This window comes from Geospiza fortis, unplaced genomic scaffold (assembly GCF_000277835.1).
Source record: "Geospiza fortis unplaced genomic scaffold, GeoFor_1.0 scaffold162, whole genome shotgun sequence".
Classification (NCBI taxonomy): domain Eukaryota; kingdom Metazoa; phylum Chordata; class Aves; order Passeriformes; family Thraupidae; genus Geospiza; species Geospiza fortis.
This window is the reverse complement of record NW_005054316.1, coordinates 3564351-3581709: the sequence shown is the minus strand read 5'-3', so window position 1 is coordinate 3581709 and position 17359 is coordinate 3564351. Positions and strand designations below refer to the sequence as shown.

Here is a 17359-nt window from a genome sequence, read left to right as displayed (position 1 = left end):
GTGCAGGTGGCTCCTGCCCCTGCTGCTGGGCCTGGCCATCATCATGGGCATCATCGCCCTGGCGGGCCGGGGCTGGCTGGAGTCCGAGTCGGAGCCCTACGTGCAGCAAGCGTCTCTATGGGAGAGCTGCACGCGGGGCGAGGAGGACCTCAACTGGAACTGCGAGTCCCTGATGGACTACGGTGAGTGAGGAACCGGGGCAGTGGGTGCCAGGCTACTGACCTCCTCTAACTCTGCTGTGGAGCAGCTGCTTTCTGGAATGGAGTATCCGTGCTGTTTTGGGGCTTAAACCAGCTCTGAAACACAGGGCTAGACTACTCCGGAGCGATTTTTTTTTTTTATCAGTACAACACTGAGAAGCCAGGGTGTTGATACTTTGGGTTTTTCTGAAGTTATTTTACAACCAAAGTAAGATAGCACTGGCTCCAAGTCTGTGTGTTTGCGTCCCCTGAGCTCTCATCGGGCTGCAGTGCCAGGGCCTTACCTGGCTGCTCCCTCCCTGTGCCGCTGGCTCCCCTGGTCCGACGGCCAGTGTGGAAACCTCCATGCAGGACCATGCCTGGACAGCAGTGAAATGGTATTTCCCCGACCCTCTGGGGGAAGAGAGCACCTTAATTTAACCCTCCTGGCCAAGGGAGTGCAGCTATTAAAATGCCTCCTGATCAGCAGCTTAAAATGGTCTGATGTGGGTTCGAAGGCAGAAAAAAAATTGCTCTTTTCTTTGTACCTCTCTGTTGCACTGGGGCCTAAATCAGGGATAAGTGTGCCTCTGTTTTAACTTGTTTAGCTGCTTCTGTATCTGGCATCGCCACTGTAACATTCTTACTGCACACTCTCAGTTTCTAGGTCTTTTGGGGGACTTTTTGTTTTATTGCTAGGACACGTGGGTCTGATTACATCTGCTTTTCCCTCAAACAAAATATTTCTGGACAAATAAGCAGACCCGCCTTAAGATCTTGGATGAGGGTTCTTTAGGGACTGGGGGGCTGGAAGGGTGTGTTTCAGCTGGGAGAGCTGGGACTGTTTCCTTGCAGATCCCTTGCTGCCTGAGCACGGCAGACACACTTCCAGAAGCTTTTCATTGCAGCCCTCATGCACAAGCTAAATCCTGAATATACTGTAAGAGAAGTGGCTTTGTTTCTCAGCTGGGTGATGACTTCGGGCCTTACTGCAGGTAGAAGAAATCTGGCTAGTGAGATGAAAATGTCCATCTTCCCCATCAGACAGAGAAGAAAAGCTAGTTGCTGAAATTTGCATTGCACAGGGAAAAAGTGCTAATACAGTACAGCCACTAGAATTTGTTTTCTCCTGTAGTGACACGGCTTCACACGTCCCTGAGTACTGATGGGTGTGTGCTTTGCGTCAGCCCTCAGCACTGTGGGACAAAAGCAGTTTTCTGCATTTTTTTCCTAGTTAACAGGCTGACACAGAAGAACAGCATCCTTGACTTCACTTGTTTAAGTCTTGGCTTATTTAAACCAAAACTTACTTAAATCCTTGGCTTATTTATATGAATTTGCCTGTTCTCAAATTTTCATAACATCAATGCCACTGTCTACTCAAATAGTATTTGCATCTAGAGACAGGATGTAACACATGAATTCAGGTTTGATTTGTTTTGTTTTCTTTTCTTCTATGCTAATGCAATTACTGTCAAAATGGTGAGGGCATTTACAAAGGAAAAAATGCCTAGCAGGCATTTATAGCACTGAAGCAGGAAAATAAAGGCTAACTAATTGAGATGCATAACTTGTGTTTTGCATACAATAATTGCTGTGCACTAACCATCCTGCACCTCTCCTGATGAAATGAAGACTTCAGAGTGGATCTCCATTAACAGAATGTGCCATTAGACAAATTCTTAATTGAGCTGTGGCATGTGTATGAGGAAGAGGTAGAAAAAAAAGCAGGCGAGACACTAATTTTAAATGAGGAGAAAGGGGCAGGAAAAGACAAACAAAGATTTGCAAATAGTAGTGTCTCCTAAACTCCATAGCTCCTTAATGCACATTTGCAAATACTACATGAGAGGGAAAAAGTGAAAGGGAAAAAGAAGAGTAGGATGTCATGTGGCAGGGAGACAGGGAAGGGATTTTCTTTAGAGTTCTGTGCTGGTTTGTGTCTGGGAAGTACCCTGACTGGCAGCATCTATGTATTATCAAAATGTTGCAACGCAGAAGTGCTGCAGTGCACTAGAATATGACTCAAGATGACTAAGTCTAGACCATTGCAGGATTTAACTGTTGGCTGTGTGTTTAAAACATATCAGCAAGCCATCAGCTATGACAAAGATTATTTGCACTGTGTAACTTGGAAAGGATGATTGTCTTTATAATGATGAGATTGTAAGTTTAGGAGCAATATTTATGGGGGGCTGCGCCCTCCTGGTTCTGAATGACTGGTCCCAGTGACCTTGCTTTGAATTAACACTGTAAAAGATGGGTGTGTACCTATGCAGTAAAGGTAACCTCATTAGGTTAACTCCTTCTTAACACGAAGAGCCAGTTGGTATTCATTTGGTATGTACCAACCAACAAAGAAAAAGGGAAGCATTTTTCTGGATTCTTAGTAAGTGCCAGAAAAAAAAAAAAAGGAGCCCAGCCTTTGTGAATCATGTTTCACTGGAGCTGTGCCACTGTACCTATGTCCCTAGAGGCATGGACTTTGATACCACAGATTATTGGTGAAACTGAGTGCATGTGGAGACTTCACTGAGGGGCCGGGTAAATAGAGGAGGAATGCTAGGTGTGTACTTACCTTTTCAATATGCCTCTTTTCAGGCATGCTTTTGTCTGATTTACAAACACCAGGATGCATTCAAGACAAACTAACATCGTGTGTAGTGTCAGGCAAGTGCAGGCACTTGGGAAATGCTGATGGGAAAGGTGTAGCAGTTGGCGTCCCTGCCTACACCCAGAAAACACTTACTGCAACTTCCTGGTAAAAGATCCCAGTGAAATGTGAGGCTGGTGTCTCTGCCAGTGCACTTTGCTGGTTCCTGAGCAGGCACACTTCTGCTGCTAACAATCCAGAGACTAAAAGCTGGAAATGTGTAGGATTGTGCCTCTCCTCAGCTCTCAACTGAAGCCAAGTTTATACTAGAAGCCTTGCATTTAATATTTTGGTTTTATTTTTTTTCCTGCACTCCTAAAGCCAAAACAGATTGTGATTCCCAGTATTAATTTCCAACCTGCCCTCCCAGCAAACCTTGGATTCTGGGGTCCTCTGTGCTCATGGTGGGCATGCACATAGCTTCCTCTCACCAGTCATGCTACCATGGAAGTTCGCACATTACCTGAGCAAGAAAGTAATGCTGACACTGCTATTTTGCTTGCAGTCTACCACTCCTTTATGACATAAAAGAAGGCAGATATTCTTGGACATTCTGTGTAATGGGCTCTTGAGGCCAAGCAAGGATTGCTACTGCCATTTACATACACAAGAATATTACAGCTACACTGCAAAAACATGCCCAGTCTCTACAGGTCGTGATAAAACTTCCACTTATTCATGAGCTAACAAAGTAGCTTTGGCTTCTGGAAGTGAATGAACAAATATGAGAGTCTTGTTAGTGCAAATCCTGTAGCAGTTCATCTTCCTGCTAGACTATTTTCACAGCCCTTTTATTGATTTCTAAAGAGAGATCTAGATTTAAATATCTTAGCCTGTAGAGATTCCACCTCCTCCCTGGTGAGGCTGAGGCATGGCCAAATGAAGTCAGGAAACACACTTAATGCTAAGGCACTGTTGCTTGCTTTCTTTTAATTTCATCATATTACTGGTGCTCATCATTAACATTTAGAAATCATGACCCCTCCTAGTTATTTGCATGATAACACTTGCAGCTGAGTTCCTTCCCATAGTAATCATTAATGTAATGTAATGCTATGTAATAAAACTCTTAATCCTTCCTAATAATTACAGACCTTCTGAACAGTTGTTTTTTTAAATGTTCTTTCAACACCACCTAATAGATAAATACTTTTCTGCTGATTAGATGCAAAGAACTTGACTATTCTTTGAGGCCAAGCTGACCTGGAAACACTAATATCCCCAACTATTTCTCTGCTTTTCTGCTCTCCAATTCTTCTGCCTTTCTGTTTATGCAGTTTTAAATCACTTCTTGGTGTTCTTGGTTGATTTCATAAACACACATATATTTATGTTTATTTTGCACAAGAAATACTCTCTCTGACAAATGAATGGGTCTGTGACTTTTCTATTTTTATGGAAAAGCTTAAATTCTGGCTAAATATCTTATGATTACAAGGTACTTTTGAGCATAAACCATATAGAAAATGGGGCTGATCTGTCATTCTGTGACTGTGAGCAGGTGTCTCCAGCTCTTATGGCAGCAAACAGTGAGAGGGTAAACCTGCACCTCTCCCCTCCTGGCAGCTGGGAGCTCTAGGGGGAGGTTCTTTCAGAAAGACAGGAGAGGTGGGTGCCTGTGGGGACTCTGTCAGCTCTCAGAAGCCTTTAGGAGGAAAAGGAGCTGGGAAAGCCTGACTTGATAGCTGTGGGGATGAGGGAGATCCTTCATGGAGAAGCAGCAATTTCAGTTTTGGCTCTGCAGCAGCCCCTCTGGTGAAAACTCTCCCTGTCGGTGGGGGTGGCAACAGGTTGTGGATAAGGAACATCCCAGGGCTGCACCCTATGCTTGGGAAAGGTGCACCCTCCCACCCCCGTCTCTCCCATCAGTCACTTATTTAGAGACTTATATATATACACAATGTAAGAGAAATCTCAAAAATTAACTGTAATTCCTGTGATTCCTGCAGGGGATCAAGTGTCTGGCTGATAGTTCAGTGGCTGACTACACTCATCCAGCCCAGAGCACACCCATCTAGTGCTGTGGGCAGCACCTATGACTCAATCTTATCAGGTCTTGTCAGCATCAACCTGCTGCTAAGTGCTGTTGGAAAAGATAATCCAGCTGAAGAAAGAGCAGAATGTCCTGGGTCACCAGCACTGGGCTCTGTCACACATGAGCACAAAACTCACAGAGTTTCATGATGGTGCTACCTACTCTGCCTTGTTTCTGAAGACCTGAAGCAAAGCTGAGCTTGATATTAATCTTCCTGACAAGATATCTCCTGCAGCTATGTGTTGTCATTTTCTTATTGCCAGAGACAAGAAAATAAATCACTGTTGAGCAGAGCCTGGGCTGACCTGTATCCAAAAGCTTATTATGCTTGTAAAGACAGTACAGATGATATGAAAATGGCAGAGGGAGCACTGTGGGCATTCTGCCTTATACTCCTCCCGCTGTGTTTGTGTTGCTCTAAACCTCAAGGTGTCTAACATGCAGGTGTATTTGAGTTTACAACTTAAATTTCATCAAACAAATGCCAGATTTATCCTCCTACATCTTGTCAGAATAAAGAATGCATCTGAAAGGGAATATGCTATGGTAACTTAGTGTTCCTTCTTGTTGTGCTTTTTTTTTCTTAATAGGGCAAATATTGATAAAACCTTGCCTAAATCACCTAGTCTGAATGGGTTTTCCTGAGCTGCCTGGGTGTTATGGTTACATATCCCTTTATATTAGTTATCACTAAAGAAATCCTATTGTGAAGACAATATTCAATACCTGTGTTAGATATGGCAGAGAATATTTTGTGTGAAAAGATTTTATCAAACCACTGACTGTAGCTCTACTCTCCAGATCTCCAGACATCATCAGTCTCCCCCCCAATTCTTCCCCTCAGCATTCCCTCAGGGAAGGGGTATGAGACACAGCTAGTTGAAAAAGAAGAAATTTGACAAGTTTTTACTGTCTTGAGTAGCTCTAGGAAGGGAAAGGGGAAAGAAAGACTTTTGTTTATCTTTTCTGTGTCAGTTTTTTTGTCTTCAGGTAGCAGAGGTGCTGGTTGGAAGTTTTGGCAGAGATTTGGTTGATGTATTTTACTGCTGTATTTTACTTTTGCTGTTGGATTAGAAATAAAGAAACCAGATCAAACAGATCTAATTAAAACAGCTGTAAAACAATGCTTTGCTTTCAGACAGAAAATTGCAGAGAAAGAATGGAGACTACATTGAAAGCAGGACATCTCCAAAGTCACTTCAACTGTGTTGGAATGGACAGCTATGATGAAAGGGATTTTTTTTTTTAATGTTCTGACCTAGATCTCACTGGCCTCTTTATTCCTACATTAGAGGGAGCTCAGGATCCGGCCCTACCTCTGTCTGAGTGTGTGAAAGTAGAAACTCACAATATGTAGATGTGGGAATTGAACTGTGATGACAGCTGACTGGAAAACAAAGCACTAGCCAGTATGGTTTAGTCCTTGTGGGCAGGTATCCTGCCTCCAGGGCAGGAACACTTTTGCTTGTCGTTGTTTGCACTGGGCTCGCCTAAATTGCTTGGTTTCTGAAGAGGACGAGGTGTGTGAGGGCCTTTTCACAAGACCGTGTTACTGCCAAAGCAGAATCGCTGGCTGTTTATCTAGGAGGTTTTCCTGCCATTGTTGCCTTGGCGCTGCCTGTGCCAGGTGAGTTCTGGACGCTGGGGCTGCTCCGCTGGAATACAGCGCTTGCTTCATGCCTGAGCCTCTCCAGCACGCAGTAGCTTGATACCAAGTAGCTTGATACACCCTGTTCCAGCAAATGTCAAAGTAATGATTCAAAGAGGACTCATCAACTTTTACCTCAGATTTTGTTGTTTCTCCTCCACCTGCTACGTTTTAGCTGTGAATAGATACTTATTTTCAAGAACATTCTTTTGTCATCTTTTCAGCTATTGCAGGTTTATTTCTTTTTGGTCATGCTTATTTTGCTTCCCATGACCTATTCTTGTCATAAACAAACAGAAGTGTTATGCAGACAGCACTATTATTTCCCAGCTGTTATCTCCTGTGGTGGTAGCTCTTGTCTGTTTTCACACTTCCCAGCGCATGGAAGTTCTTTTGTAAACTTGAATATTGAACAGGAGCTGTAGTGATAAAGGACGTAGGGCACACAACTGCTGACAATCTGCTCAGATATCTGTGGGTGTCTTACAGATACAGAGTTTGAAGGTATTATCTCTCTTGTATGCTGCACTCTATCCCCTTTTCAGCAAGACAAGTTAGCAGGCAGGGAGTCCTGTGCTGCTCCAGCAGTGACGGTGCCCCCTGCTCTGCAGCTGTGTGCTTTGCAGGCATTCAGCATTGCTTTGACATAAGGACATGCTTCTTACAGTAAAGGGTTTCAATAAAAAAATGAATAAAGGAACCCAAAGAGCTGCAATGACCTACAGAAGAGTACTGCTGTGTGTAATACCTTGTTTTCTCTTCAAGGGTGGGGGAGAGCAGCAGCTGCCACATACCTCGTTGGCTTTGTGATCCTGGTCATCTGTTTCGCCCTTGCAGTCATCGCATTCTCGATCGAGATCCTCCGCTTCAACTTCGTGCGAGGAATTGGAGGCCTGCTCTTTGTTGTTGGTAAGGCTGGGCACAAAGACAAGGTGATTTTAGATGTGAAACAGGCATCAGCAGAAAAACATGCTAGATGGAGCCTCCCTTACGAAATTAGCTGTCTTTGTCTGGTTTATGACTCATTTTCATGAGAAACAAGGGAAGGCTGAGTTGCACTCTGAAAGCATAATGGGTAGGGAAGCTCCAGTGGCCTTTGTCAGTTCTCACTTTCCCAAAAGCAATTCATGGGGATGACCAAAACCTTTGACCCTTCATGTGACATGCTAAGACTTAAGAGCTGTGGGTGCTTCCCACCTTTCTGATGAGAGGAGGAGGAATGGGGCTCTGGGAGGTAACTGGCTCGGCAGGGTTGCCAGTGCTGGCTGTGGGACAGGGCTGGTCACGGCATGCAGGTATGTGCCTTAGCAACCTGGCAATGCAGCTGAGGTGCTGCCGCAGCCACATGGGCGTGGGGATCTGCCTGGGACAGAAGTCAAATACCTCTGTAACAATGCAGATCTGATTGCAGGTCTGGAGCTAATCCTTACATATCTTAAGTATGCACTTATCTCCAGGTACCTTTTCTTACTGGGAACCGTAATATGTTCACTGTAACTTACTCCTGGTTTTTCTTTTCTCTCTCTAGCTGCATTCCAGATCATTGGCTTGGTCATTTACCCAGTGAAATTCACAGAAGACATTCCACTGACAGGAGATAACATGTTCAGCTGGGCCTATGGTTTTGGCTGGGCCAGCACTGTTGTTGTAATAGGTTGTGCTTTCTTCTTCTGCTGCCTCCCCAACTGGGAAGATGAAGTCCTGGGAAACATCAAGCCTACCTATTACTACTCCTCCCCAGAGAGAGCACCATACTTAAATTGAAAGATTAAGTCCAAGTACAGTCAACTGTCAAAACAGAGGAGCGCCTCTGATGTACATTTGGTGTGATTGTAGGAGACTAAAAAAACTCACCTTATTTTGCCAGTGTATTTCTTACTGTGGCTGGCAATAAATTAGGAAAAACATTGGCATCTTAATCCAAGTAGCTTTTACCCAAAGTATTATTTACATATTCTCATGTCAATTCAGTTTGGGTGGTTTACTTGCTCCTTCCCCTCCCAATTAATTGAGTCATCCTTATTTTATTCAAATATTTTCTTATGAATATAGATGATAGTGTTTTAAGTGTAGAAAGGAAAAGGAAAAATTTTAAACAACCCATTAGTGTGTCCTGTGAGATAGGTTGTTTTTTTTCACCTCTGACAAAATTGCTTTAAATGGAGCTAGGAAAAAATACAGCCTTCCAATGAATGCTTTTTGTTCTGTCAAAGTCACAAGAAAGAAACTTCTGTGATACTATCACAGTCATCTGCTGCCTAAAAATCTTTTCTCATTCCTGTTACTGGACTGTTGTTGACTGCTAGCTATTTGAATTAAGAGGAAAATAAAATTAAAGTTTATTTTCCACCAATTGGTGCTGTTGGACAAGGTCTCCTCTAAAGCATGGAGCTGGTGTGTATAACATAAGAGTGGCTAATGTAACATTGGTGGGTTTGTGGCCACAGCAGGACTTGTGATGGAATTGCATGTATGTGTTGTAATGGATTCAGATGCTAAACTACACACATTTTTACATGGTATATGAGGGATGCTGATTTAGAAAGTATCTTTGAGCAGAAACATAAACTATTCTATTAGTCCATCTTTGTAAAGTTGCAGTGTTCTAATTATCAGTGTGCTTTGGAGGGAAATTTTAGCATAAGGTGTTTAAAAACATCCAAAAGTTTCTAACACTCTAGGTACCTCAGGGTTTAGCAAACTTGGGCTGCTTTGTGAGTGAGTAGGGGTAACAGGTAGAAATAGAAAGGCAGTTCTGTGAGCAATTTACATATGTAAACTTCATACAGACATCAGTGTTGGAGTAATCTGGTTGGCTCCTCATTTGTGTTTCTGCAGCCAGCAGTTCCAAATAAATATTCCAGCAAGGCGTAGCCATCTCTGTGTTGGTCATGGACCTGCAGCATCTTACAGCAGATTTAATTATGGTCTGTAATCTTTGTCAGGGCTTTGTTCAGCTGGGGAAAAAGGAGAAGTTCATTTTTTGAACTCCTCTTCCAGCTATGGGGGAGTAGCTTTAGCAAAGACAGACTGAGGAGGATATAGGTGGGGTGGAAAGCAAATGCTGCATGTTGCTCTGTGTTATTTCTTACTCTCATGAACCTGGTACTTAGGAGAGGGTAAGTGCTGGGTATGTGTATTCATGCACATGTACAAAATAGAACTTAGAAAGCATTAACCAACAGACTGTAAAGCTAAAGTAATTTACAACTGATCTTTTGCAATGCCCTGTATTTCTTGTATTATATATTGTATAGCTTTCCATTGTAACACATTTTTGTATTTGTAATACAAAATGTAACACATTTTTCAATTTGATAATGCTATATATTGCATGTGATCCTGTTTTAGAGAGGCCAGGTGATTCTTGAAGGTCCCTTCTAGGCCTGTATTTTATAACTTTACAGAGCATAAATGTCCGCAGACTGCAGAATTGTGTTATGAGCTCAGTTGTGGCATATACAATCAGTTGTATTTATGATTCTTGCCAAATAAGAGAGTTCCGTGGCAAACATGTCCTTTTAAATTTTTTTTCCTTTTTCTGTACAGTACTGGCTGGTGGGGAATACTGTGTAGACTTTATCATAAGAAATGATAGTACCTACTTCTAGTGAATTCTAAAGACAGCAGAGAATCTCAAGTGAGGAAAACCCTTGCCCAACTAAAGCTGAAAAAGAGAAGAAAGTGTAAGAAAATGGACACCTTTCCTAATGACAGGGAAGATGGTATGGTAATATGGTTATCAGGATTAGCGTAATTTAAGTCTTTTGTATGCTTTTTTTATAAGCATTGGCATAACTTGTCAGAAGACGACTAATGTAAAATAAATTTGGCTCTGAATGTACTGGGAGGGGTAGAAGCATAACCAGCATGTTACACAACTTCAATGTTCCAGAGAAAGCTATTGCAAAAAGTTATTAATTACTTTCAAGTGATACTAATGTATGTGACACTCGTTTCAAATGTGGTGGCTTAATTAAAAATGTTTTAACTGATGGTTGTAGAAACTTGGTGATGTTTGTGGTTCATGGATTAATTTCATAAAATCAAACAAATAAGCCATTCTTTTCTTCTTTTAACTTGAGTATCAGTATCCAGTGTCAGGTTAATAAAATGAAGTTAAAGACCTCATGTCCAGGAGGCAGCAACTTCATTTTCCAGTCAAATAAGCTTCAGAATACACTGCAAACCATGTCTGTGCACTTTCATTGAAGTGCCAGGTATAGAATGTTCTTTCCTAAGCCAAAGCCTGTTAAGTGCATCACAGATAAGAGGGAACTCTAAACATTTTAAATACACAACAGTCTACAGGAGGTCTTGTGTGTGGGAAGTCTGTTCTTTATCAAAACTGTTCCAAGTGCCTTTCCTACAATGATCAAGAAATTTAAATAGAGAAAAAAAGATGGTGTACTCACCTGCTATTTTCAGTGGAAGGCTGCACTTCTCCCATGATTAGATACCTTCCCACTTCTAACCTCAGTTTATGCATGGCCCATATTATAACCCTGTCCTAGTGATGTTTTTTAAAGAGAGCAAATCAGTCAGTCACTGCTGTCTTACACCAGCCTGTGGCTTCTGATTTCTGGAAAAACAGGTTCATCATTCTCCTTTAAAAATTTTTTTTAATCGATCCTGTTCCCTTTTTTTTAAAATCTATCCTCTTCCCCAAATGTCTTAATTTTAAAATTAATTTACTACCCTGGATTCTGGTGCCTTGCATTGTTTCTTTCTGGGTTTTGGTTCCACATCTCCCCATTTTTAATTACTTCTAATTTTAAATAAACAAATAGGAAGAATATTTTGGTTTCTTTTAGATTTTCCTAAATACTCTCAAGATAATTGCAGGGTTTCTATAATGCCCTTCTTTTGACAGGAAGAAAAACTTGTACTCCTGTTTACCTACCAGTCTGTGTTAAGCTGCAACCTAAATCTGTGCTCACTAAAATCACCTGAGTATCTCCAGTGAGCTTCAGGCTGCCGGGTTGCTCCTTCTAATCCAGTTTGTGAGAAGAGAGAGCAGTTCAGGGGAATCTAAACACACTTGGCCCTTGTCTTAGGAGCAGTTATGAGCAATCAAAAATGTGCATGACTGAGTGCTAGGGAAGACTAATTGACCTGAATGGGATGATTAATGCTTAAATCTCATGGATATGGGAAACAGCTGCCACACCCCGCTGGGATTTTGTATTTTTAGCTGATGTAACAAGTGACTAATTTTTTAGACAATTCATTGACAAGACAGAATTCTAAAAGATTATTCACCTGACCTTTACATCCTGCACACAAAGGCTTTTGGATGTAGAATGCATACATAAATCAAGGGAGTGTAGTAACAGATCATTTGGGAGGGGGGAGGATTGTTATGGTGATAAGCACTCCAGAAACAAAAACAACCATGTATTAAGAGAAAATGTTGCACACACACACACAAACAAAGAGAGTTGCTGAGGTCATTGAGCACTTACAAACTAATGACGAACCAAGCACACATATCTGTGGAAACCAAAATGCTTCAGAAGATGCACGACATTTGAGAGCTGAAGTACCGGTCCCACCGCTCAGAGCAGTGGGGGTTCCTGGCAGTATGGAATGGCACTCTGAAAAACCAGGTTAATCTTTGCCAGTAGATGAAGTTGTACAGGTTTTTAAATGGACTTGGAAGATGATACTCACAACCAGAATAAAGTTTAATCAAATCTGGAGGATGCATTTGTCAAAAATAGGGATGCTGAGTTTCTAAATTTGATTCCTGTAATAGATGTCAGTACAGAAGTAGTGGAATCCATGTGCAATGTATTCACAGAGCCTGGTAAATGCCAGTGATACTGCACAGGTGCAGTAGTTTATATGCATAGATCCCATGTCCTGCATGGGTGCTGTGTATTTATGAGATAATTCCAACGACTCCATGATGCAGGTCTGCAGTGGTACAGTAAGCAGCATTTTGTCTGGGATTCCCTGGTGTCCTAAGATGTGGACAAAGCTGCACCACCTATGAAGCTTGACACTTAGAAATTCCAGGCAAAAATACAATGTCCTCAAATTTGGCCTATGCAAATTATATTTAAATTATGTGAGAATTGTGAGAATAATCCAGAGGATTTTTTCATTGGGATTTTTGATTGCATAAATTTAATAAGGCTGTATTTATAATAAAGACTGTAGAAGAACACACAGAAATGCCTGGAGCTTTATAATATAAATATTACAGCTATAAACAAGATAAATAATAATTTGTGATAAGAACTATGCATTACATGATATAATTAATACATAGAAATTAATTATATTCCTCATGGGTCCATCTTTGCAGGATTGAATAACATGAGAGTTGGTATGGCTGCTGCTTTTTGTTTATTCATGGGAATGGGGAAAATATATGCTATTTTTCACAGAGTTTTCATGACTATAGAATATTTTATAAGCACCAAAGTTTGCTAAGACTCAAGGTGATACCTTGGAAATCAGTGTTCACTGAGTTTGAGAAGGCCCAGAAAGGTTTGGAGTGAGCATTCAGATGAAACTGAACACAAAAGCCAGGCAAGTCCTGTCCTACAGTGTGCTGCCCTGGGAAATGATCATGGATTGAAGTAGACTGGTTTGATGGTCACAGTCCTGAATACACACGGAGGCAGGAGCAGGAGCTGACCTGTGGCCGTTACAGTCCCTTTTCAGGAAATAGCCTATTTTTAACCTCTCTTTGGAGAGGATTTAAGCAAACACTTACAACAGGAAATAAGCAGAAATTATAATGAAAAAAATAATTTAGGTGAATTTTTATACATTAAATGTAAGCTCTGACTTGAAATAGAAAGACAAAACAACTCACAAAACAAAATTTGGGAAAATCATAATTAGCATTTGATAATAAGACAGTAAGTTGAAAATGTTGCTAGGATACTTCTGTTTTAATTTTAGCCCTCTTGTCAAATCAATTTCCCATAAAACATTTAAAACTGAAGACATCATTTCCATGTAACACATTCGTTTCAGCAAAATCATTCTTTTGGCTGAAGAATCCCAAAGTGAAAATTTCTGGCTGAAACCCCTTAAGACATGCTTAGCATGCATGTCCTATCTGTAAATCTCAGAGTGTTTAAACAAGCAGCTATTCCCAACTGACCCATAAGGCAGAGCAGAAAAAAGCCATTTCTTTGACAGAGAACTGTAAGTAGCAAGGCTGTGGCACTAGGGAATTCTCTAAGTGAAGCTGATTTTATTCCTCTCCTAAGGCAACTGAGCTTTATGCTTTACAAGGAGTTACTTTTATGATCCACTACAACAGGACAAGTATTTAGCTAGCTTACCTGTGCCACAGAGAAGTTCTGGAGCCCAAAGAAAGCAGCTTAAGTAAAATTATTCCATATGTAGAACAGGACTGTGCTGTACCACTCCAACGGCTTACCCATGGGTTCATAAAATCTTGTACACAACGTGCTATGATTCTTTCATTCTATGATTCTACGTACTCACTGGAGAGCTTGTGCTCCTGACAGCCACTCAAGGAAAATACAGGCACTCACAGTGGTTACAAGTGTGCAGAGGCCAACTCAGCTCCTCACTGATTAGCTGGTTTACAGGACCCCTTGATTTCAGCCTTTTGCCTGGAGAAGGGAGAGTTGACTGAACTGATTAAACTTCTACAGAGCCTCTGTAGGAAATTCCTGGGGATTAAACCTTGTTCCAACATATCACTTATCGTGTCCTTAAGCAAAAAGTAGCTGACAATTAAATCCATGCTCAGGCACACACAGTCTTTGTACTTTCCTAATCTTGTGTTTTCCTTATTTCTGTTTTCCCAATACAGTCTTGAATTGCTCACATAAATTACAGTCCTGGATGCCGCCCCATGTTTGCATCTCAGGTGTTAACACTTATTGGTTTGCACAAGTAGCCTTGCTAAGGAGAGGAAGAAAGCCCTTTTAAGCCTAAGTGTTTGTCCTGTCCAGGCAAGCCTGCTTTATTGACAAGAGCCATAGAGTGCTGCATGTGGGGCAGGCTTCAGAGGCCCTGCAGCAAGCTGGTCTTGAATGACTTTTGCTAAAAATTTTAACAAAACCCTGTGGGAATTTTCCTCTGAGATCAGCAGTCAGTGAAGAGAGGAAGTATCCAACATCTGCAGAGCTTTCCTGTGCTGTGTGTGACAGATAGAGGAAAGCTTTCCCAAGTGCACAGCAGCAGGACTGAGTACCCACCATTCCCCAGGTCATCACAAGCATCATGGAGAAGTCACAGTGCCTGGCCACCACAGGAGAGGTCCTCAGAAAGGCTTGGTTTAGCAGAACTACAAGATCTCAACTGTGTGCATTTTTGCAGGAGGGTGTTTTTATTTTGCAAAGATGTAAGGTCAGGTCTTGCTCAGAATGTATTTCTACATGATGATTTCTACAATGATGTCTACAGGTCTTTTTCTACATGTGCTTGCTATGGATGAAATATTAGTCACACGGAGAACACTATTGTCTTACTGCCCAGGGGATGAAGGCTACAGGGAGTGACCACAAGGTATACAATTTGGCTGAGTTGCATCACTGTTTGGGCTGTGGTTGTAACAATAACTGCAGTGCAGCCCTTTCCAAAGGGAAACAGTAGACTGGCATTACCAGCAAAAGAAAAGGACCTTTGGTTGTAAATAGATTAATAAAGATAGTAGTAATAGTTATGAAATTTATGCTCAGAATGACTTGTCAGATGTAAGATAGCAAACAAGAGAACAGATCATAAAACAATTTTAGCACAGCTTTTTAAATTCAAACTCTGGGGACTTCTTGTTTACATGCAGTGTGACTATAAGAGAATGAAAATGTGCTTGCTGCAAAAGTCATGATTATGCACCACAGCCAGTCAGTTTATGCCAATCCAGTCATTTATGCAGCTTAGCTGACCAGTCAGAGACTAAAGGTGAACGAAAATACACTGCCAGTGATTTGTCAGCTTCTTCTCCCACTTTTCTTCCTAGAAAACCATTTGTATCTTGGCTGAAAAAGGCATATTTTTATTTCTAACTCTAATGCTGTAGAGTTGTTTGTTTTATCAATATCCTCCTGCTTACTTGGTTACTTCAAGTAATGATGAAGATTCATTAGCAATATTTTTAGGTGCAGAAAGTGCACTACAATCTAACAGTTTTAACATTGATAATATATCTTCATTTTGCATGTATGATGTTGGTGTTAGCCAGGAGGGTCTATCCACAGATATTGGAGAAGGAGAACAAGCATTTTCTTTCACGTAAATACCCAGCTTATACATTATAAAAGATGAAGCATGGTGAAGGTAAGTCATCACTTCACTTAAAGCTTCCAATCATTTTTCCCGGTTTGCCATAGGAGTATCAGAATTACATGAGATGGATACAAATTTTTGTTACCTTTGGATGTATCTCCCTCTCTACTGTTCAAGATCTCTCAAATTACCCTTTTACTGAATGTGAAGATTGGTTGTAATTCTGAGTTGCTCAAGGATGACAAAGGTGGGCAAGACACAGAAACATTTGTGGTGACTGAACACTACTCACCTTTCTTTCTCAACATGATAATGTTCTCTGTGGTATCACCTTGCAAATGCTAACATTTGTGACAGCATGCATCCATCCACATGTGAGCTGTAATAGAAACTGATGACAAATCCGACAATAAGTGCCTACCTGAAACATTGCTGAGCATTCTAAATTCAGAGAGGACCATTTTAGTCCTCAACAGACATTGGCTCTCAAATGCATGACAGCACCTGCCTTCATACTAGATTTCAGGTACAAAATTGCTTTAATTTGATTTGCCTATATCCTTATAAAGCTGTAATTTTGTGAAAGGTTGAAACTTGGCAAGAGACAAGATACAGGCAGCTGAGTAAAGGCTTGTCTACACTCTGCTGCCACATTCACAAGTATTTCTGAAGCCATCTTTTAAAAACCATTTAATATCCAAACCTGCGTTCTCTCAAACTTTTGGATTCTATTGTGTCCACTTCTACCTCAGCTGTGGTAACAGAAAGAATGTATATACAGACTTGGAAAACCTGTAGGTAGCAGCATAGCATACTAAGGTTGGGCTTCAAATGACACTGGCTTTAATTTAAAAATTGTATATTGCAGTGTTATAGAGCAGGTAAATTGTATTTTAAACATTATGTTAATGATAACTGAATTTGTGGATAGCACAAATGTGGGCTACAACGGAAGATACATTCTATTGAAAGGAAATGGTTGTTCCATAAAGTTTCCTTTACAACAACAACAACAACAACAACAACAACAACAACAACCAAAAAAAAACCAAACCAAAAAAAACAAACCAACCCCCCCCCCCAAAAAAAGGTGAGATCATCCCTTATTTCCAACTCAAAACAGCAGCTAAGGTGTCTTCATAGTTGGCTGTAGCTTTCAGCAACATTCAAATTCAATGGTCAAAACAGTAAAAATGTCTCCTGATCTCAGAGAAGCCTGTTGGATACCCTGGATGGACCTCTCACAGCCACAGGGATACTGGACTATCTGTGCCACAGGAAAGCTGCTGGCAGCATGCTTCAGCTGGCCAGAATGAGAGATAAGGAAGCCACGTCACTGCTAATCTACCAGCAGGCAAACAAAGTATCTGATGAGAGATAAGGCATGGTGTCAAATTTACATCTTCAAATCTAATTCTTTATGGAGTTACTACTTCTTCACTGTGCTGCAGCTCATTGCTGTGGATGTTCCAGTTTGGTTCAAGCTCAATACCTCTTCAGGCACAGTGTATCAGTGCAATGTAAATTATTAAATTCCTTTATTTAGGCCATTATTGATTTATGAGTATTAATTCAGAAAAGTGCTGTGCAGTTCACAAACAGTTCATAGCTGTCACATT

At 41.1% G+C, this 17359-nt stretch overlaps 1 protein-coding gene across 1 annotated transcript in view; it reads left to right on the top strand.

The window, feature by feature from the left end:
• The window catches only part of LOC102035332 (p53 apoptosis effector related to PMP-22-like), a 13635-nt gene extending 3119 nt beyond the window's left edge, over positions 1-10516 (top strand). The window contains exons 3-5 of the mRNA XM_005420135.3: positions 7-182; positions 7281-7424; positions 8044-10516. Of these exons, the coding sequence (XP_005420192.1) occupies positions 7-182; positions 7281-7424; positions 8044-8279 (556 nt within the window). The 3' untranslated portion in view covers positions 8280-10516. The remainder of the gene's footprint in view (positions 1-6; positions 183-7280; positions 7425-8043) is intronic.
• Positions 10517-17359: the final 6843 nt, after the last annotated feature.